Here is a 23,666-nt window from a genome sequence, read left to right as displayed (position 1 = left end):
AACCTGGATATCTGTTTCCTTCTTCAGGTTAGGGAAGTTTTCAGCCATTATTTCTTCAAATAATTTTCTGTCCCTTTCTTTCTCTCATCTCTTCTGGGAATGTTATAATACAAATGTTATCCCATTTGATGTAATCCCTTGAAGTCCCTTAAGTTGTCTTCATCACTTCTTTTAATTCTTTTTTCAATTTGCTGCTCTATCTGGATGTTTTCCATTGCTCTGGCTTCAAGTTTTGCCTTTATGTTTGTTTTATCCCTTTTGCTACTGAATGCCTCTATTATATTTTTCAGTTCAGCTATAACTTCTATATAGAACTTTCTTATGTTTTCTGTAGCTTTGCTAAAGTTCTTGTTATGTTCATCCATTCTTCCCCCAACATTGCTAAATAGCTTTATGACCATTACTTGACTTATCAGGTAGGTTGCTTATCCCCCTTTCATTAAGGTTCTTTTTTTTTTTTTTTTTTTAATGGAGATTTGCCTTATTCTTTGGTTTGGAACATATTCTCCTATCTCTTCATTCTGCCTATTTGTCTATAACGTATTAGGTGAAATGGCTACCTCCCTCAGTCCTGAAGGAGTGGTCTTGTGTAATAGCTAGTTCATGTGGGCCATTAGAGCAATCTCCCTTGGCTATCAGAGTCAGTCACTTCATACAGGCAACCACTCTATGTGGACATGTCAGGGCTCTGGGCACTCGCCCTGACCAGTTATCGCCTGGGCACCATGAAGGGAGAGTGGGGTTCCAGGAGCTTGCCCATCACAGTTGTGGCTCAGTCTCTGCTGATTAGCTGGGGCTTAGGGTGTCCCTGGAAGCTAATTACAGCTTGGCTCCTGCTACAGGAGGACAGGGCTCAGGTGCTTATCAGCCCAGTTATAGCCCATCTGCTGCACAAGGAAGGTGGGACTCAGGTCACTGAACCAACTGGGTTGTGGCCTGGCTGTTGCATAGTAAGGGCCAGGCTCAGTACACTCTCCCAGCCCAGTTACAGCTTGGTTCTCTGCACAGTTGGGCAGGACTTAGGACACCCACTTGGACCAAGTGCAGCTTGGCTACCAGACGGGGAAAATGGGGTTTATGGTGCTCATCTGGCCCATTTGCACCCTGGTTGCTGAGTGAGAACAGGGCTCAGAACACTAGCCTGACCCTTTGTAGCTGGGGTGTAATGTGGTATGGGATGCCTGACAGCCAGGTTAAGGATTAAGTGAGCAGAGTATGCCCTCTGGTGCTAGCATGCTGGAGGGAGAGCTAGAGGGAAACCTGGGTGGCTCAGTGGTTGAGCATCTGCCTTTGGCTCAGGTTGTGATCCTGGGGTCCTGGGATGAAATCCTGAATCAGGCTCCCCCTGGGGAGCCTGCTTTTCCCTCTGCCTATGTCTCTGCCTGTCTCTTTGTGTGTCTCTCATGAATAAATAAATAAAATCTTTAAATGAAAAATGGTACTCAACTGCTGTCACCAGCAAATTAGAATGAGATTCCAAAAATGGACTCCACCAATGCTTCCATCACCATATTAAGTGCCTACAAGTCCCTGTCTTTGCTGCATGCAGCATCCTTAACATTAGTAAGTGGTTCTCTCTCACAATGTAGGCACTTCTCAATCTGTTGCTTTTGTGCTGGATCTCAGGGAGAGCAGATTTGTACACAAGCCACTTAAGAGCAGGATCTTCTGTTACCTATAGTTCTAGCATTCTTCCTCTTTTAAACCCCCTCTGATTTTCAAAACCAGATGTTTTGGGGGAAGGAGGGTGTCATCTTTCCAGTGCTAGCCCCTAGGGTCAGGATGCCTGATAGGGGGCACAATCCCCTCACACCTCAAGGGAGAGTTCCTTATTTTGGGATATCTTCTGATTGTGGGGTCATCTGGGATAGGGGTGGGTGTAAGGCCGACTCTCCTACACTACTTGATGTGTCTCTTTGCCTTTTGTTGCAGAGGTATTATTTATTAAGTTCTCAAGTGGTTTTTAGAGAAAATTTATTCCAAACATAGCTGTAATTTTGTTGTGTCCATGGGAAAAGGTGAGTTCAGGGTCTTCTTGTGCAACAATCTTAAAACCATCATTTTATTCATCAATGTTTTGTTTTGTTTTTTAATAAAGGGAGAATACGAACAAAGAACATGACCAAAAAGGAATCCCAGAAATTAACTAGTTCTATCAGGTAATATCAATATATTATCAATATATATATCAATATATATAGCACATTGTATCTAGATAATTCAGTAGCTGAACTTATTACCCACATTCAAATCCTTCTATTTTCTAATACCTTAAAATATTGTATTTTACAGATTGTTAAAATGTTAAAATGTAAGTTAATGTTCTCAGGATTTCCCCATCATCTCCTCTCCTCCCTGTCCTCCCTGAGAAACAGAAAGTAGGAAAGATTGTTTCATATTAAAAGAAAACCTAATTTAGGCAGAGTAATTTTCTTGTAATTAATCAATTCTTATCAAATTTGTACCTGTAATAACCTTGGTAAAATATAAAAAGAATATATAATAGCATATCCTTAAAACACTGAAATTCATGTAAATAAAAAAGCCTATCCCAATGTTCCTTTAATCTTTCCTTATAGAACTTTCTTATCCCTATTATCATTTGACCCATTTGTTTCTAGTATACTTCTACTACTTTTCAAAACTGAAATAAAGTAATATAATGCTTGAAGACTCTGAAGAATATTACATAATGACTATTGACCAATTATCCACTCACATATAGTTTTAACAGAAGAGTATGTTGCTTTTTACAACCAAATTTATGCCCAAATAAATTCCTTGTCCTCCCAACTCCCTCTAAACAAGCTTATTTTACTCTAATGCTTGTTAATCTCTATTTAATGGATCCCTAAACATAGAACCGCAGTATTCAATATTATTTCCAAAGGAATCTGTTGCTCTAGTCAGTATCAACAATGCCCTTATTTAGAGTCTACTGTCAAATACTGTCAAATACAAGATCATCTAAATACTGCTGTCTCATTATCTATAAATCTATCTTTTACACTGTTTCCACCAAAGTAATCTCTAGGACTCACATCAGATTATGTCACTCCTGTAATTAACATCATTAAGATCTCCAGGACTAATTAGAATAGTTTTCTATTTTATTTTTCAAAGATTTTTTTTCATTTATTTGAGAGATAGTGAGCATAAGCAGGGCCAGGGGCAGAGGGAGAAGCAGACTCTGCCTTGAATAGGAAGCTTGACACAGGACCCTGTGAGCATGACCTGAGCCGAAGGCAGATGCTTAACTAACTGAGCCACCCAAGAGCCCCCAGTTAGAAGAGTTTTCAAAGTGCTCTGGAAGGGCACTCTAGGAGTTGGGGTAGATGCCTTTAAGGCCACTACGGTAGAGAAGAAGACTGGTAGCTGCATGGGGACCTGCTACTACTTTAACCAGAGCAATTCTATGTTGTACACCTAACTTTTTTATATATCAGAATTTCATGTAAGATTGTTTGTTACTTTTTTTTTTCAATGAGAGGTAGAATTACTGGTCTTGTGAATAGACTGTAATTATCTAATCCTGGCATACAAAACCCTTCATGATCTGACCCTTACCAACTTCATCTCATGCCTCACACCTCTGAATTGTTCTCTAGTTTTATACTACTTCTAGCTTTGCCCAGTTTCCACACTTTGCTACATATAGTGCCTTCATCTAGAATTTCTAACTTCTTAACCCTACTTCTTTAGCAAATTTCAATGCCCTTCAGGTCTCAATTACATCATGTGTGAGAAATATGCCTTGACTTATAAGGGTGCCTTGCTTATAACTCAATTATATTACAAAATGCTATACATTAACATTATTGGTCTGCACATTTATTTTATCACTAGATCCGCCAAACTCTGAATCACTCAGAAAATTCTTAAAAACACAGATTTCTCGGGATCCCTGGGTGGCGCAGCGGTTTGGCGCCTGCCTTTGGCCCAGGGCGCAATCCTGGAGACCCGGGATCGAATCCCACGTCGGGCTTCCGGTGCATGGAGCCTGCTTCTTCCTCTGCCTGTGTCTCTGCCTCTCTCTCTCTCTCTCTCTCTCTCTCTGTGTGTGTGTGACTATCATGAATAAATAAATGAAATCTTAAAAAAAAAAAAAAAACAACACAGATTTCTCAGCCAGATTGAAAAAAGTACAGTAGACTATTTGGTGTGTAAAAGCAAGTCTTAATTGTTTTTTCTCCTACTTTTATTCCAAAAACAGATTTATTCAATTGATAATTTTTCTTTATTTTATTTTATTATTTTAATTGATATTTTTTCTAATAATATTTAACCAAAATTGTTTTAAAAAAGAAACCTTAATTCACATGAATTCATTTCCTTCCGTGGAATTTATTTATTTGTTAAAAGAGCTGAACTAAATTCCTAAGTAGCTTAATATGAAAATCTTAGAAAATAAAGACATGTCCTTGGTAATACCTTGTGGTAACATGGGACCAGAACACAACATCTTTTTACGACCTTTTATTTGTCTGAAAAGAACAATAAAAGTAAGTTGTTATAGTTTTGGATTATCTACCTTTTCAGCTTTTTTTTTTTTTTGGATTGCATATTTAAGTTTTAATGATTATCAGAAAATCTAACTGTAATATTTAATTATGGTAAAACTGTCAAAAAACATTACATAAAACATTTAATCATTACAATCTTATGTCTTTATAGAATAATCTTTTGAATTTAGCCTCAGACTTTGAAAAAAAGGTATTAAAAAAAAAGCTATCCTTTTCAGAAACTAAACGTCCACTGCTTACTACTGCCCTCTAGTGAATTATCAGAAAATCAACAAGGCTAAAGAGATTATATCCTTTAAAAATGCTTCTAAGGTTGGTCATAATTGCCTCTAATATTATGCTTCACCTTCCAAAAATAAATCACCATATATAATAAAACCCGGCGTTTGAAAAAGTATATACAAACTACAAACCTTTCTAAAACCTTGTTATCTTGCCCAGTTTAGAACAGCACCTTTTCCCTCAATCTCTCTCTCTCTCTAATATCTAGAATAAGTTTCCAACCTGTGATCCTTAGATTACTGTATAGGGTCAACACCAACCACTGCTTGTAGACTGCAAAAATGTCTGGCATATATTTGTAACACCTATTACTCAAAGACGTATGCACTTCTAACTAATGAAACAATTCATCAAACACATACTCAATTAAGATTTCTTCTTTACTCATGGACTTTAAGACACATATTTTATCACATTTAACATTAGTGAAATCTGTATACATCTTATAAATCACTGGCTACACAGAAGTCATGACATACTTGTCATTACTTGCACACTTACAAATTTGGTCACAGCCAGTTACACTATAGTTACATGCATTCTTGCTACCACTCCTGAGTTTAATTGCCACTTAAAATATCTTTAAGATAGTACTGTGATTTAACATTGAAACAAAAGGTAATGTGTAAGAAGAAAGAGAACAAAGAAGCAAATAGTGAGGCAAATATTTATTGAAACAAAGAGCAGAGACACTTAGATGGCTTAGTTGATTAAGCTTCTGACTCTTGGTTTCAGCTCAGGTCATGAGATCAAGCCCACATGGGGCTCTGTGCTGAGCATGGAGTCTGCTTGAGATTCTCTCTCCCTCTCCCTCTGCCCCTCCTGAATGTGCTTGTTCTTACTCTCTCAAAATAAATAAATCTTAAAAAAAAAAAAAAAGAAACAAGGAGCAGCATAATCCCATATTTCTTGCAAAGCAACAACCAAATGTTTTATGAGCTTAGAGGAACACACCCAAAGTAAAAGCCATTTTTCATTTGCCCATCACATGGCAGGACAAGAAATAACAGCAAAAACAGCTTACACTTACAAAATGTGTATGTTAGCAGCTTCAGAGAAAATTCCAGACAAGAGTGGAGGCCTTAAGAAAAGCTCATCACCAATTCTCTTGATAGTGTAAAAGAAGCATCTTGTATATAGTAAAATAAGAACATGAATAACATATTTTAAAAAGTGATTCAGGAGACTCAGATTCCAAATGTGAAGTTTTAAGGAACACCTTTCCAATTTATTTCACTTATATTTTCCTTATTACACATGAAGAATGATACAATTTTTAAAAAGTACTTATATAAGTTAAAAAAACAAAAAATAAAAGAATACAAGTTTAAAAGATTTGCACTAACATAAAACAAAAATTATAAATAGAAAGCAAAGGCAGAGATCATTATATTGGTATGTAAAATAAAGGTACATCTTACAGTACCTTTGTATACCAAAGGTATACAGTGGTATAGACTCAATGAAACATAGTATCACATAGAAAGCTGAGGAAGTTGGACTTTTAAAGAGCATTTCTCTCTTTAAAGATTATTGAGAACCAATGCTCTATTTCTATTTCTGAATCTTTAGTTTATCACTTTTTCTTTAATCCACTACTTTATATTTTATGTTAAATGTATATAGATTAGCATGTTATATTGTATATGTGCATAAATATATATGTGTGACAATATAGTCAATATTTTACTGGTATGTGTATATAATAAAAAGTTCAGTAGCCACTGCTTCTATAGGCACTTCAGTGGTCCACACGACACATTTTATATGAAAGTATTATTATTCAACATTTCCCCACTTGGTGGCACCAAAAAATTAAAATATCTACATAAATATTTGTGTCTAGAGGTTTTATTATTTTTAAAGTAGCATTCCCTTTCAATTTAAGCTGAATAGGCAAGCTGTATGTTGTTTGACATTCTTCTAATATTGAGTACCTAATTATTGGGTTATCCCTTTCAACATAGTAGAGATAATCTCGGTAAAATTTAAATAATCACCTAGATGCTAAACTAAACAATAGTGGGTAGTTAAGAAAATCATACTCTACTGACACATTACAAAAACTTCTCTGGGCTCAATATTAACAGTTACAGACTTCATGATAGACATGACTTTACCTTTAATAATTAGTTCTTTGCACTCAGGTTCCAAGTACTTAAGTATTAACTTTTAATGTTGAATAAAATCAATCTCTTGGATCACCTGGGTGATTAAGCATTCAACTCTTGATGTTAGCTCAGGTCATGATATCAGGGTCATGAGACTGAGTCCCGTGTTGGGCTGGACGCAGAGCTTAGAGCCTGCTTATGATACTCTCTCTCCTTCTCCTGCCCCTTCCTCTGCTTACACGCTCTCTCAAAAATAAGTAAAATAAAATAAATCTCTTCTAGTTCCCGTGAATATACACTGTACTTCTTTCCATGCTCTACAAGGTGAAAAGCTCAATTCTCAGGCTTTTCCATAACAGGTTAGGACAAAACTTTACATCTGCAGGAAACAATCAGCACTATTAACCACCTCTCTATAATAAAATCACATTTCTATAAACAGTTGATTTTCAATAAAGTTTGAGTATTAATGGCCCATTACTACAGATGAAGAAGCTCGGGTTCAGATACTAGGTTTTACATAAAGACTTTCACTCACTACTAGCGCTCAGCTATAAAGGCCATGCTCTCCCTCCACTAAACAGGGTCACCTCGATACACACTAGATAGTAAAACTGGCCTGACTGGCTTGGTAGCAAAACATTCTCCCACAGACTTCTGAGTATATTCTGTGCTATTTAAATGATGTTTGTCTATCCATCCCCTCCCCCAAGTAACTACCACCCAACTTGGAATATCTCTTTTGACTTACTCATCTTTTCATAAGCCACATTCTCACTGATCATGATACAACTGAGCATCTAGTTTATTTTCACAGTAAGACATGGAAAGAGCTGTGGATTATAGTTTAAACCATGCTAAACCATGAATATTCAACAATTTGAGCTACTAGTGACTACTTGGTGAGCAACAAATTCCAAGACTTGATAAACTGCTTACTTAAATTATCAAAATCTTATTAAACATTATTCCTACTTTAGAAATTAGTAAATTTAGATAGTAAAGTAGTTCAAGGGACCACAGACTTAAAAAGACTTTTTAGTAGTGAAGACTACTGAAGACTACTAAAGACTCTCCACCAGGATCACATTTTATTGCCTATGCTACTTAAGAAAAAATAGAACTCCTAGATAGTTTGACCTTGCTATACTGTTACACTGGACCCTCTCCCTTGGGCTTAGGACTTAAGGGACCCCTCCCTACTTATTCAGCATACCTTCTATGTCTTTCAGGTTCCTAGCCAAAGCCCCATCATAGAGTCCTCTATCAATGCCCTCTACAACCTAAAAAAGTAAAGCTCTTCTAAGAATACCTTAACTCAGTATGATTATTTTATCTGGTTTAATTATTTAAATGATAATTTTCACAGTTTTTGTTAGAGTAATATAAAATATTAATTCAAAATATTTTCTTTACAATAATATTGTTCTTACAGGGAAGCTTTCAAAGAATTTTATAATTTCACACATTTTTCCCACTCCTACTCATCACTGCCACAGCTTATGTAATTCAGAGCCATTAGAGTAATAGTATTAAAATGTTAGATAGGTTCTATCATACTTCTCCATTTAAAACCTCCCAATGGTTTCTAATCTCAATCAAAATAAAATTCAAAATCCTAACCATGGTGTATAAGGTTCTACATAACATGGCCTCTGGCTATTTCTCATTTAAACTTCATTCATCCTTCCCCTTGTTAACTGAGCTCCAGCCACACTGGCTTTGCTTCTTTGCTATTATCTGAACACAGCACACATGTGCCTACCTCACAATTTCTGCACTTACTCTTCATTCATAGCTGGCTTAGTCACTTTACTCAAGTCTCTATTCAAATGTTAGAGAAGTCATTCCTGACCTTTATAGTAGAACCAGCCTCCTGTATTGTCTATCCCATTATACTGCCTTATTTTTTTCATTGCAAATACCATTTGAATATTGGACATCAATCCTCAATGGGTCTCTCACTTCTGTTAACCTTGCAAGCCAGGTACACATGTTCACTTTTTTCCATACTATCCTTTCAAGGATGTTTATATAGAAAACAGCCTTGGAAAACAAAGACAACATCTTTCTCTGGAGCAAAGAGCAGGCAGGATTATTGTCCATTATAAAAGATTTAGCTTCCCTCAGGTTAATGTTCCTCTTCTATACGAAAGTATTATCTTATGCACTTCACACTGCCCAATGGGAATTGGAACTCAGGAAGCCAGCACAAGAAAATGTTAACCCTATGGCTGTTAATGGTGCAATATAAAGGTCTTTTCTTTGACCCAGAAGTCTTGCATTTCAGCCAACAACCACAGAAATACAGCAGGCTGCAGGTAGGGTAAAATGTTAGACTCTTCATAGTTCTTGATGTTGACCTTACATATTGGTTTCCTCTTTTTCCATTTGTTTCACCTGACTAATCTTTTGTCAACTGTTATATACTCATTTTCCTGTAGTTTTCAAAGCGCTTTTACATCTATCATTTGACCTTTAAAAATCTCTAAAAGGCATTTTTTTAAAATTAGCATTTAATGGGTAAGACACTGACCTAGGAAGGTTAGAAAACAAATGCAAAATCAGCTTAACACATCAGTCACAGAATAGCAATTAGAGTCCAGGTCTAACTCATAATGTGTTGTTAACTTGTGACTGCTTCTTAAAAGACAAATAAATAGGGGTCCCTGGGTGGTTCAGTTGGTTAAGTGTCCAACTCCTGATTTGGCTCAGGTCATGATCTCAGGGTTATGGAATCGAGCTCTGTGATGGGCTCCATGCCAGGCATGGAAGCTGCTTAAGATTCTTTCTCTCTCTTCCTCCCTCTCCCTCTGCCCCTCCCCACTCACACACTCTCTCTCCAAAAAGAAAAAAAAATACAGATAAATAACATAGTACACATATATTCTATGAAATGGAAGGATAATTACCTGCTGATATTATGACAAATTCCTTACAGAGTAATACAATGAAAAAAACAAAAATGACAATGAATAAAATGGAGTGTCCAAATAAGTACTTGACAGATATTAAAATGCATGTATTTTAGACTTCTTTTATTCTAAATGATGACCCTTGAATAATTATGTAACAAAGTTAGATTCTGCTATCACACTAACAGCCCATTTTTTTCATGTCTAAAGAAAGACCTATTGGAACAATATCCAAAAATGCTTTCTTTATAACCAGTATTTCCCATTTCTGTAAGAACTAAAAATGCTGTAAACACAAACTCCATTAATCTGAAAAGGTTCATGATAATTTAAAGTTTCCTACACTACTCTCTTTCAAGATGTAGGTTAGAAGCATTTGTTACTGGTTCTCCCTCTATAATTTGAGCAAAAAACTCAAAAAGGAGTCTGAACACAAGTCTGGCAGGCTATAACTCATACTTTACTATCTCCAGAAAGATGGGGGAAAAAAGTAGTCTCTCAGAGTAGAAGATTAGATTCTGTATACTACAGAAATATCACGTTATATAAAAAATCGAATTTTAAAAACCCTATATGCCCAAGTGGAATGAATCTATTGCATCAGTAATAGATACTGATCTACACAGTTCAGAGTTCTAATATGCTTATAAATCACTAAATCTATTGCATATAATATAACCAACTCCAAGTTTTACAAGTTATAAAATGTTTCTGAATATTAAATTTCAAAAATACAGATAAAATGACTGTGACTAAGTTGTTAAAAATTTATCCTCCCCTTAAGTAAAGAAAACTTAAGAACATGAAGAAGAAAGTACTAAAATATTGAAGAGGAAAATATAATTAAATTGAATACATGACAAAGATAAAATGAAATTGCTTCATAAAGTAATTTCTTGATTTTAACTCAATTATCACCATTACACTTACTGTGTAAGTTATAGCTGCCAACATTCCAATCAAGGTCAGAGAACTAATAGAAAATGACAATGCAGCTAAACCATCTGCAAAAAAAGAAGAATTTTGTTAAAAATGTACACATATACTATCCAAATATTTATGTTCAAATCAACATAAAGATATAAAAACTGGGTTTTTATATATTCTGAAGGAAAAAACCCAATGTGTATCACTTTGTCTTTGAAGTGCCAACTCCAAGTGGAGAAAAGAGCTTTTAAGGTTATTTTTCTTTCTTTCTTTTAAGATTTTAAGTAATCTCTACACCAAATGTGGGGCTTGAGCCCAAAACCCTGAGATCAAGAGTTACATGCTTTACTGACTGAGCCAGCCAGGTGCCAGAGAAAGAAATTTTTAAAGAGCTCTTCACAAATTGACTTGCAAAAGATCTTCTGAACTATGATTTTCTTTCTTTCACTTCTTAAAATTAAAGAGGAAAATTACTGTCTAATTATTGAGCTTAAAAAGAAATCAACAAAATAGTAGATGCTCAAAAGGTGGCAAAAAAACTATCCTAGACTTTCTGAATAGCAGTGCTTGAGAAATAACATTACATAGGAAACCCACTGATCTTGACTACTTCTTCCCTCTGCCCTCAATCTTGATATTCCTAATTTCTTTTTTTTTAATATTTTATTTATTTATTCATGAGATACAGAGAGAGAGAGAGGCAGAGAATAGGCAGAAAGAGAAGCAGGCTCCATGCAGGGAGCCCATTGTGGGACTCAATCCCAGGGCCTCCAGGATCACGCCCTGGGCCAAAGGCAGATGCTAAACTGCTGAGCCACTCAGGCATCCCTTCTAATTTCTTTCTTAATTTTCAAATTAAGTTTTCAACATATAGCCTAAAATTAAATCTTAAAGAGTATATTTCCTTCATTAATTTGAAAAGAGCTAGACTGCCCATCTGGCAGGAAAAAACAAAAACAAAAAGCAAACAAAATTCAAACAAAGCACTAACATAGGAATACTATAACAAGTTAGACTTAGTAAATTATTTAAGGAAAGGCTAATAAGTCAGAGGCAGGAATGATACTTTTAAATAATTATACTAGACTATACAATGATGTACTATGCAAATTTGAATATTCATAAATGGGAGTAATAATAACTTTTCAGTTTTAATACAGGTCCTATTGAACTTGTTTTGATCTAGTTAAAATATAGGTCCTATGCAACTAAATATAATTTTAATTTAATGTATATTAATCTTTCATGAATAATAAAATTAAAACCATCTATCTTCTTAAAATTCACGTCTCAGTTTTATATAGTACATGAAGAAAGCATATTTTTAAATTCACAAACTACGCAATGCTAAATTTTAAGCCTTCATTTCACAAAACATTTTAAAATATTAGATTTTATTAAAAACATTTTGATGCTAGATCTTCTTGATCTTACTAGAATTATCAACAGAAAGTGTTCATAAAACTAGGAGAGGCGCACCTGGGTGACTCAGTTAAGTATCTGCCTTTGGCTCAGGTCATGATCTCAAAGTCCTGTGATGGAGCCCCATGTCAGCCTCCCTTCTTAGCAGGGAGTCTGCTTCTCCCTCTCCCTTTGCCCCTATCCCCTGCTTGTGCATGTGCACACACACTCTCTCTCTCTCTCAAATAAATAACATCTTTAAAAAAAAAGATGAAAAAATTAGGAGATATCTGGTATTTAGCTAATAGCAATTTTAAAGTACTATCACTTATAAAACACATTCCAATATCAAAAATACAAAAATGTGGGAAAATATGCCTCTTACAATTGATAAAATGGAATACTATGTTAACATATTTGGCCAATTAAAAAACTTAGTATTACTAACAAAGATAAGCAAAATGTACTCCAGGATACAGTGTTTAAGATTTGAGATAAAAGAAAATAATATTAAGACTAAAGAGCATGAGATTACAGAAATTAGAATAATGCTACTTATAATTACCAATTCAAGTTATACTAATACTCAAAGACTAGTATAAATTAATGTATAAGACGGAAGAGTAGTTATGCAAGAGACCTTAAGGAGTTAACTATAAGAAGCAATTTATTTCTCAGTAATAGGATCAGGTGCATAAATCCTAACAATTCAGTATTAGTACATGCCAGGACTGCTATCCTAGTCTTGCTAGTATCAGCAAGATATTAATGGACCACAATTTACAAGATGAAATCTTAAGTGGAAAGCAAGAAAATTAAGAAGTTGTACAGCAAGGATTCCAAGACTTAATTTAATCATCCTTTAATATCGTATCTGGGTGAGGGAAAAGTAATGCTGATCAAGATTGTACAGTACTTATTAAAAGAATAAATACCAAATCAATAAACATTTTTCACATTTATAAAATACTCTAGGTTTCTTTGAAAATAAAGTTATTACTATGTCCAAATGCACATGAAATTCTGAAAAGATACACATTCTTATTTGATATCAGTTTATAATACCAACTGTATTTTTCAATGATTGAGCATTTTTCTTAACCTAACCTCCTAAAGTTGCCTATTTTTTTTTCCTTTTAAAAGCCAAAGACACATTGATTAATAAGTTAAGGAAAACTTCTGGAAAAGCAATTCCAAAATGTTTTGGTGAAGTAAATTTATAATAAAATGTTATTTCATTCATATAAAACCTCTGTAATTTATATTCCACATAAAAAATTAATGATGATCAAACAGCGATATATAGTTCATTGGCTAAAAATTAAAAAAAAACATATCAAGTACTTTTCTTTAACATATTCTATGTAATCCCAAGTGATTTAACAAACAACTAGAAATTATAAGACCTTCACTACTGAAATATTTTGAAGATTAGAGTTTTTTTCAACTTGGTAACTGTATGAAGAAGACACTTAACTATATAATAACTAGCAATGAGTATTAACAACACAAAGCTCCCAATTTTTCTAGTACACTTTTAACCACAAGTCAAAAGAACTGTGAGTTAAATTCTTAACACGGTAAAAACAGACTACTCAGAAAAGTCCCAAGAGTCATAAAATATTATGAATATTTTTTTATTTTTTTAATTTTAATTTTTAAAAATTTTTTAAATTTATTTATGATAGTCACACAGAGAGAGAAAGAGAGAGAGAGAGGCAGAGACACAGGCAGAGGGAGAAGCAGGCTCCATGCACCGGGAGCCCGATATGGGATTCAATTCCGGGTCTCCAGGATCGCGCCCTGGGCCAAAGGCAGGCGCTAAACCACTGTGCCACCCAGGGATCCCCCTGAATATTTTTTTAAAAAGAATACTTACGACTACTTCCAAGCTCTTCAAACAGGAACTTCACTTTTTCCCACTCTGTAGAATTTTTGTTATTTGGAATATTCAGAGGTACAAAAGCACTACAAAAAAGAAAATAACTTTGCTTAATGTTGTAAATAAAAAAATCTGAATAGAAGATAATGGTCTAAAACTCAAATTCTAGTAATCTTTTAACACAAAAGTCAACTCCCCCAACACACACAAATTAACAAATCAAACTGCACCATGTACAGAGGGGTGTGATAAGTCTCCTACCTATGTATTTATCATATTATAAATTTCTTTTAATAGTTTTATTACCTCATTCAATATAGTTTCCTTTGTAGTCTGTATTTTACTTTTTGCATTTAAAATATTTTGAGAAGGAGCCCTGGGCCAAAGATGATCAATAAGGTCCATGGCACAAAAAAAGTTAAGAATTTCTGTGTTGAATCAGGAGAACAGAATATAAATTATATGTAATGATTTCAACATATTTATGCATATAGAATAGAAAGGAAATATATGAAAATAAACAATAAAGATCTTATTGTGAGACTAGGGGTAATTTTTTTACTCTCTTCTTAGCATTTTTTTTAGGTCATTCAAAGAGTCTAACCAATACATAGAGTGAAAGTAGTTTCTATTTATTTTTCAATCCACAGCTGGCATCATAAAAATAACAGTGATAGCTGGCTTCCTAGGACTTGCTCTAGATGCTTAAACAGGGACAAATTGAAGACAGAGATGAAAGAAACAAATAAGAGAAAGAAATGACAAAGAAATAATCAAGAAAAAGAAAGAAAAGAGAAGGAAGAAGAAAGATACCACTTTAGTATCTAGCTCAGAAACAAGACTAAAGTAACGGGCTGAGTATCCCTAAATTGTGTATGTGGATAATCAAACAAATTTAAGAAATAACTCTAATACTACCTCCTTTCTAACCTAATTTTAATTGTAAATCACAAAAATCTATAAAGAAGAAATGCTAAATGAGTTCAACAATATAGTAAATATCTACTCTGATAATGTGTGTAACTAAAACAAAGTATAATTCTCTTTTTTTAGCCTTTACTCCTGGGTACTACTGATACTTACTATTCTTATAAAAAGATGAATAATCAGAGCACGTCAGAAAGTTATTAAAATTTCTAATTATTTGCATTGATGTCCATTTATTGCATTCTTAACCTTGGAGACTTATTTCATACCACTTTGAGAAAGAAAAGTGATTACTCACACAGATAGCAATAAATGTAAAATAGTTCATTATTGCCCTGGCCATAAAATCAAAAGCAAATTAAAGTAGTAAAGTGGAATCAAAAAATTAAAAAAAAAACTATTGCAAATTATGCTTCTATAATGATATTAACTTATTTATTTGCATTGAACAAAAGTATAAACCAAGCAAGAAAAAACTACCTATATAATATCCTTCGATTTTATTTGGACAGAGTTTTTTCCATATATATGCTTATTTTGAATTTGTTAGTTGGGAATGACCAATTCTGTGAGTATGGGGAAAAACTTCCATGTACAAAATACCACTGATTTTATTTAAAATAGAAATATATATTACAAATATCTAAAAAAAGTATTTGTACTTAGCATATTTATTATCTATATCAATTTTAGGTAATCAAAGGTTCTGCCTAATGGTAGAAGAAAATTAACTCTTAGTTGTTGATGACACTTACATGTTCAAACTCCTGAGTTGGACTCTTTAGCAATTCAAATATATAACAAAAAACTATGACCAAGAAAAAAAAATTTTTTTAAAGGATCAAATGGCCCAAACTACTGTCAGAATGACTCCAGGAAAATACTTATTTTGAAGAGATCCAGTAGAGTTAGCATTTTAGCACTTACTTTTAGGTAGGAACTAGAGGTAGTCACAAAAGCACAAACCCCAAAGCAGGTTCCCCTCAATGAGGAGAATCGCATTGCCACCAGGATTGTATAATCTAAGAAACAGATGTGAAATATTTTCACATAAACTAAGAGAAACACCATAGAGGCAGAATTCAAGAGTTATAACTAAATTAATCTACATGTCCCAAACAGTAATATTCAAAACATTTCACAACCAATTTGGCAAAGACACAAACGAGCCGACAAAGGCACTGGCCTTAATTCTGAAGATCCTACTGAACCAGGATTTACCCTTTAAATGGGCCTAGGGTGGCATAAGAAGATTCAGGAAGGCAGAGCAGCAGCTGACTGATATGAAAGCATTTCAACCTCTTAACAACGGAAGGGGCAAACCAATGTTCACTGGCCAAATGTTATCCTGTAGAACAAAGATCTATAAAGAGAAAGGAAAATCTCCTAAAAGATGCAAAGGCAACTAAAATTAAAGTCAGATATGTCTGGAATACAGATATATCAATTTTGATGAGGAGGCAGCATTTAATGGTTATCAGCCGTTTACTAAATGATAATGACGTAACCAAGAGTATGAGTATAATGAGATTTGTGTGGTAGAAAATACAGGTATTTTCTTAATCTCAGTCTCTCAAAAAAAAAAAAAAAAAAAAAAAAAAAGGAATAAAGAGAACCTTAGCTTCCAAAAATACACCATACTAGATCAAGAACTGGAGCCTCAAAAGGTTATAAATTTTTCTTATAATCTTAAAAACAGTAAAACTGAATAACTGCTTAGTAAAAATACTTTATACCCAATCTGACTCACGGTATTAGTTTAATATAGATTGTCTCTTAAGGAAAAGACAAAGGAAAGGCTAATGAATTTCAGTAGATATGAAACTGAAATGATAAATTCAGTAGAAAAGAAAATAAGATTTTCACATCTTATACCAAATCACCAAGTCATATTTATCTTCCAAACTTACCAGTTTCTTCCTTTCTGCTCTCTTTGTAACTACTCTAATTCAGACTCTCATCTATCACCTGAACTATTACAATAATTATATAATCTGTCTTCCTAACTACCATTTATATTCCAATTCTCCAATCCAACTCCCAAATGCCCCTTCAAATGCATCCTTCACAGTGCTGTAACTCTTAAAATAAATTCATATATATTTACTTTTATGCATTCACACATACAAATGTATACACATCTCCACTGTCTTTCAATTGTTCAGCAGGATAAAACTCAAAATTTCTTAAACATTGTTTGTAAGACCCAGAGTCTACCTACCTGGCTTTCATGGCCTGTCACCCACACAAACACCTGAAACATCACATCATAGGTTTTTTTTGTATTGAGAGGGTAGGAGTTTAAATTCACAATATATGTAGGGTACCTGGGTGGCTCTAATCAATTAAGCATTCGACTCTTGATTTTGGCTCAGGTCATGATCTCAGGGTTGTGAGATTAAACCCCACATCCAGCTCAGCACTGAGCATGGAGCTTGCTTGGGATTTCCCAGCTTCCCCACCCCTCTCCTACCCCACTTGTGTTGTTTCTTGCTCTAAAAAACAAACAAAACAAAACAAAAAAACCCCACACATTATATGTTTAATATCATTTTTCAAATATTCCATATTAACTGCAGTCTCTCAGTTACCATGTTATAGACCCCCCCGCCCCCTAAAATTCATGTTGACCCTAACCACCAATGTGATGGTATTGGGATCCTGGGCCTTTATGGAGGTAATTAAGGTTAAATGATGTCCTAAAGATAAGGTAAGGCTCTAATCCAACAGGATTGGTGTTCTTATAAGAGAAAGAAGAGACACTAGACAGCTCGCTCTCTCCCTGCTAGCACAGAGTAAAGGCCATGTGAGAAGACAGTGAAAAAGCAGCCATCTACACACCAAGTAAACTCAGCAGAAACCAAATTTGCTGACACCCTGATCATGGTCTTTTAGCCTCCAGAACTCCAGAACTGTGAGAAAATAAGTGTTCACTGTGTAAGCTACCCAGTCTGTGCTATTTTATTATGGCAGCCCAAGTAGACTGATACAGATTTGGGGTGTGTGTGTGTGTGTGTGTGTGTTTTAAAGATTTCATTTATTTATTCATGAGAGGCACAGAGAGAGGCAGAGACACAGGCAGAGGGAGAAGCAGGCTCCCCACAGGGAGCCCAATTTGGGACTCAATCCCAGGACTCTGGATCATGACCTGAGCCAAAGGCAGATGCTTAACCACTGAGCCACCCAGGCGCCCCAACTGGTACAGATTTTGGTACCATAAAGTGTATTGCTACTGTAACAAATACCTAAAGATGAGGCTATCTCTTTGAAACTCAGTAATAGGCAGAGGCTGGAAGAGTTTTAGTGCATATGAGAAAAAGCCTAGGCTGCTTTGAAGGTGACTTTAAAAAGGGAAAGGAGAAGGGGAGGGGAGGGGAGGGGAGGGGAGGGGAGGGGAGGGGAGGGGAGGGGAGGGGAGGGGAGGGGAGGGGAGGGGAGGGGAGGAAGGTCAGTCCCAAATGGAGTCACTTGTGCTAAGCGCCACCAAGATTTAATACATAATTGCAACTTCAGCCTCTCCCAAGAGTAGAATTTTAAACCAATCAGTCTGGAATTTCCGAGTCTGCCTGATAAAACCCTGTCTTGCCTGAAACAATACCCTCTTTGAACTTCCTTATCCCACCTCGTCTACCTATAAAAATCTTCCATTTCGCATAACTCCTTAGAGCTCCCTTCTATTTGCTAGATTGGATGCTGCCCAAACTCACAAACTGCTGAATAAAACCAACTGGATCTTCAAATTTACTCATTTTATATTTTAACAAATATTTTATATTTTAACAAAGAGACTACTGATAAAAACATGGATGTTAAAGGCAAGAGGGAGGACTCAAAAAGAATTACAGAGAAAGCCTCTGTTGTCTTAGAGAAGATATAGAATAGAGCATTAGTAGAAATATGGATACTAAAGGTCATTGTCGTGAAATCTGAGCTAGAAATGAAGAACATGTTATTGGAAATTAAAAGAAAGAAGATAACTCGTTAAACAGTGGCAAGGACTTTGGCTAAACTGTTTTGTAGTTCTGTGGAAAGCAGAACTTTTAAGAGATGAAATTGGGTATTTAGTTGAGGATTCTAAGCAAAGTGTTAAAGCTGAGGAGGATTCTTAGCAAAGTGTTGAAGGAGTAGATTGGTTTCTCATTATTGTTTACAGTAAAATGTGAGAGGAGACAGGTAAGGTAAAGGAACTGCTATGCAAAAAAGAACTAATGCATCCATACTGAAAAAAAAAAAAAAAATGATTGAAGCCTGTGCTAAGAATGTGGCTGAACAACCATTTGATGAGGAGAGGGGTATGGGTGGCAACAATGGGTTTAATCAACAGTTTCAGCCTACACAGGAATAGTGGTAGGATGATACTAGCAGGGACACTGCCAATTTAAAATATAGGGAACAGAGATGGAACAAAATAAGGTAGCCTATGGGATTCTACAGGACAAGACAGAATTATTTAGTTGAGAACATGCTTTATCCCTCACAAAAACGTACCTAAAAGCAATTCAGTTATCAATAGGGCTGCCATTCCCACCACAGGCCCAGGTGGCAAGGCTGCTTCCTCCTCAGTTTCCTCAATTGCAGCCACCAGGAAACTGTTACAAAGGGTCAAGGGAGCAGGACCTATGCTGAGAACCAAGAGGGCAGGGCCACTACTTAGGGCCATGGTGGTGACTCTACCACCTACCCCTTAGTAGGTCTATAGAGCAGATCATCCAACCAAAGATGATTATTCTTGAGTCTTAAGATCTAATATAATTTGCCTTGTTAGCTTTGACTTGTTTAGAACCCATTGCCCCTTTTTTCTTTCCAATTTCTCCCTTTTAGAACAGAAATGTCTATCCTGTGCCTGCCCTACTATTCTATCTTTGAGGCACATAACTTGTCTGGTTTCACAACTTCACTGCTAAAGAAGAATTCTGACTCAGGATGAATCATATTTCAGGTCTCATCCATATTTGATTTAGGTGATATTTAGATGAAACTTTGGACTCAGAACTGATGCTCAGTTCAGACTCTGAGGGCTGCTGAGATGGGATGAATGTATTTTGCACATAAGAAGGACATGAATTTTGCAAGGCCAGAGAACAGAATGTTATGGACTGAACTTGTCCCCACAAAATTCCTATGTTGAAGGCCTAACCTCTAATGTGATGGCATCTAGATATAAGGCCTTTAGAAAAGTAACCAGTTCAATGAGGTCATAATGTTGGGACCCTAGTCCAAGGGGATTGAGTCTCTTTAGGAAAAGGAAGAGACAACAGAGAGCATTTTTTCTCCTAGTGAGAGCACACAGGAAAGATCATGTAAGATACAGTAAAAAGGCAGCTGTCCATGGGCCAGGACAAGAGCTCTCACCAGGAACCATACTTGCCAACATTCTGATCATGGACTTCTAGCCTCTAGAACTATGAGAAAATAAATATATGTCACTTACAGCACTCTGAAAAGACTAATACACTATACGTGCTATTTATCTTTTTTTCTCTATTTAGTCTGCTGATTAATTTTCACTCTTCAAATTTCAATTCAAATATTATTCCCTATTAGGTCTTCCCTGATTTCAAGGCAAGAATAGGAATTTGCTACTCTATCATCAAAACTTAGTATTTATCCCTTTTGAGAACACCTAATTATAGCTCAAGTTATATATTTATGTCTCTCCCCACTGTTAACCTTGAGGAAAGACACAATGGCCCTCCATCTTTATCCCCAAGCCCTTGCCCACTACCCAACAAAGTGCTCCAAAAATGTTAGCTACATGACTTAGTTAAACCTCAACCACATTTTTGCCATAAAATTATCTATTGTTTTAAAAGAAAAACATACATAATTTAACAAAAACTAGAAGTAGGTTACCTTCAGGAAAATTTTAAGAAATTTAGTCAATCACTTAATTTAAATGTATAATATACCTCATTCAAATATGGTAATGAGAAGAACATTATCCTGGGTAACCAAAACATAATTAGTATTTTATTCACAAATTTCAGGCTTGTGAAATATAGCAGTCCCCTCTATCAGTGCCCTCAGCTGATGATGTCAAATATCAGTGAGAAAATAGAGGCCAATCAGAGAAGAATTCTTTTATTTGCACACAAAACCTAAGAAACCACCTGCACCTCTTTTCGTTTTTATTGCTCATATAACAATGGAGGAAATATCTTTCCACTTAAATCAAAGCCTTCCACTGAATTAATGCTTTCTAAGGCCATTTCTTCTCACCTATTATCCGCCTGAGAGGCAACATTATCAATTCAATTACAAAAGGACCATAGTACTGAAAAAGGCAAGAGGTGGCACAGGGAAAAATACTTCAGCTTATCCTTTACATTTTACAAAAGAAAAAATTAATTTTCTCTTTGGAGCTAGATATAGCTTTGGAAGAGCAAAGACTAAACTCTGACTTTCCTGACGCCTGATTTGGTGTCTTACTCATCTCTTCCTGACTGCCTATAAAACTTACCATGAAATAAACTGAGCTCCTGATACTTCCCCACCAAACCTCCTCCTTCAGATTTGCCTGAGTTGATAACAACTTCACCCTTTCTGTGCAGCAAAAAATTTGGCTTTGCCCAAAAAAAGGTGTGAATTTTACCCATGGTTCTGGCAAGTATTCAATGTCTTTGTTTAGGGCAGGAGCTAGCAACATCTTAAATGGTTAGCCAGAAAGACTGACCACGTGACTTAGGGTAAGGACTTTGAGACACATGGGATCCATTGACCTGGAGGCTGAGATAACTATGTGGGCGATCAATCAATCAGACTTGCCTAAATAACAGAGTCTTAATAAAAACTCTGTCTTAAGGCTCATGTGAATTTCCCTGGTTGGCAATACTCCACATATACAGCTATATATCAATGCCAGAAAAGTAACATATCTTGAAGACAATAGAAGTTTCATATTTAGAATCTTCCCAGACTCTACCTTATGTGTCTCTTCTTTTAGTTGATTTTAACCTGTATTTGCTTATAATAAATGATAACAATGAATATAATAGCTTTTAAAAATTTCTGTGAATCCTAGAGAATTATCAAACCTGAGACTGTTTTAAGAAACTCCCAAAGTTGCAGTTGGTGTCAAAAGTGAGAGAAGTGTTCCTAAGACTTCACAATATATCCTCAATTTCTCCTTCTCTCACACCACACCTATGCATCCTATCAGAGTATCATGCTGGCTCTTTCTCCAAAAGATAGGCAGAATCAAATCACTACTGCTATCATTATGCACTGCCTCAGTTATTACAACAGCTTCCTCACAGATCTCATATTTCTACCCTTACCCCTATAAAGTCAAACTGTAAAACGCCATCTAGGAATCTTGTTAAAATATCAGATTAAGTTGCTCAAAGACAAAAATTCCTCTGAGAGTTTCCCATCTTTCTCTCACAATAAATGTCAAAATCCTAACAATGGCCTATGATATCCTACGAAATTTGGCAGCTCTAGTTACCTCTGACCATATCTTCAGCTACTCTAGCCTTTACCCACTCTACTCCAGCCCACTAAGTTTCCTCATTGTCTTAAATATGCCAGATACTCTCAAGTCTCAGGGCTTTTCATCTGTTGTTTTATCAGTCTGGAATGCTCTTCACCCCACATATATTCATGGCTCCCTCACTTCCTTCAAATATCTTCTCAAATATTCCCTTATCAGTGCTTTCCCTAACATTTCACAACTTTAACACAACTCATTTTTTTATTCTCTTTCCCTGCCCCTCTAAACTTCTCTTGAATGCTCCACGAAGAGGAGTTATCTTTTCTGTTAACTGCTGTTTCACTAGGCTCTTGTACAGTATCTGGAACTAACTAGTATATAATAATATTTGGAAAAATAAGTGAATGTTATATTGTTCAAAATGGCTGATGAAACTGTTGCTTATTATTCGTGTATTTGCAAGGAAACATTTTCTTAACTTTTAGTATACTGCTTCTAAATAAATAAATGTCATCTAGAGAATGTTAAAGTTGTATCAGAACTGTGTAAAATGTAACTCTAAATGGGGCCTGAGGGTAATATGCCATGAAAAGACCAAGTAAATTTACAAATATACTTTCGGATACCTTTGGGAGATACCCTGACTGCTAATTAAGAAGTGTGGTTTACTAATGGTTCTTAGTCACATTCTAAATGAAGAGTTGGCAAACTACTGATTGTTTGTAAGCAGTTTTATTAGAACTCTGCCATGTCCTTCTCTTCGCATTGTGTCCATGACTGCTATAAAGCTACAAAAGAGGTGAGTAGTTTCCACAAAGACCATATGGACCTCTAACTTAAAATACTTACTAATAACTACTCAAAGAAAAGTTTACTAAATTCTGTTCTAGATAATTTAGTTTTCTAAATGATAGACTTTCATATTAACAAAGAAAATTCACATAACTTGCTTTCTTAAGAGGCCAAAAGAGACTTAGGAAAAAAAAAATCAATAGCTAAAATAAATAGAAAAACTACTTAAAAAAAAAACCTGTCCGTTCAATAAGTACTCTTTTTTCATGACACATCAAGGCAGACAAAAGGTACTGGAAATATGCCTTGAGTATAAAACATTTGTATTCTAAGAACTCCTAGAACTACAAAAGGTTACTGACCAATTTTATTCCCACCACAAAATGTATTCAATGACATTTTTTATTTACTGAAATTTCTGAGAGCAAATTATACAAAGGACCTTTTAAAAGCTTATTAACACCTCACTTTATT

General features: G+C 35.2%; 1 protein-coding gene across 2 annotated transcripts in view; it reads right to left on the bottom strand.

Moving 5' to 3' along the window:
• LMBRD1 (LMBR1 domain containing 1) overlaps window positions 1-23,666 on the bottom strand; it is a 109,716-nt gene that overhangs the window by 56,178 nt on the left and 29,872 nt on the right. For both annotated transcript variants that reach the window (XM_072832452.1, XM_072832453.1), the window contains exons 6-7: window positions 14,039-14,127; window positions 10,762-10,835 (exon numbers count right to left, since the gene is read on the bottom strand). In XM_072832452.1, the coding sequence (XP_072688553.1) occupies window positions 10,762-10,835; window positions 14,039-14,127 (163 nt within the window). The remainder of the gene's footprint in view (window positions 1-10,761; window positions 10,836-14,038; window positions 14,128-23,666) is intronic.

The sequence above is a fragment of the Canis lupus genome, chromosome 7 (assembly GCF_048164855.1).
Source record: "Canis lupus baileyi chromosome 7, mCanLup2.hap1, whole genome shotgun sequence".
NCBI lineage: Eukaryota > Metazoa > Chordata > Mammalia > Carnivora > Canidae > Canis > Canis lupus.
This window is presented reverse-complemented; position numbering and strand designations above follow the sequence as displayed.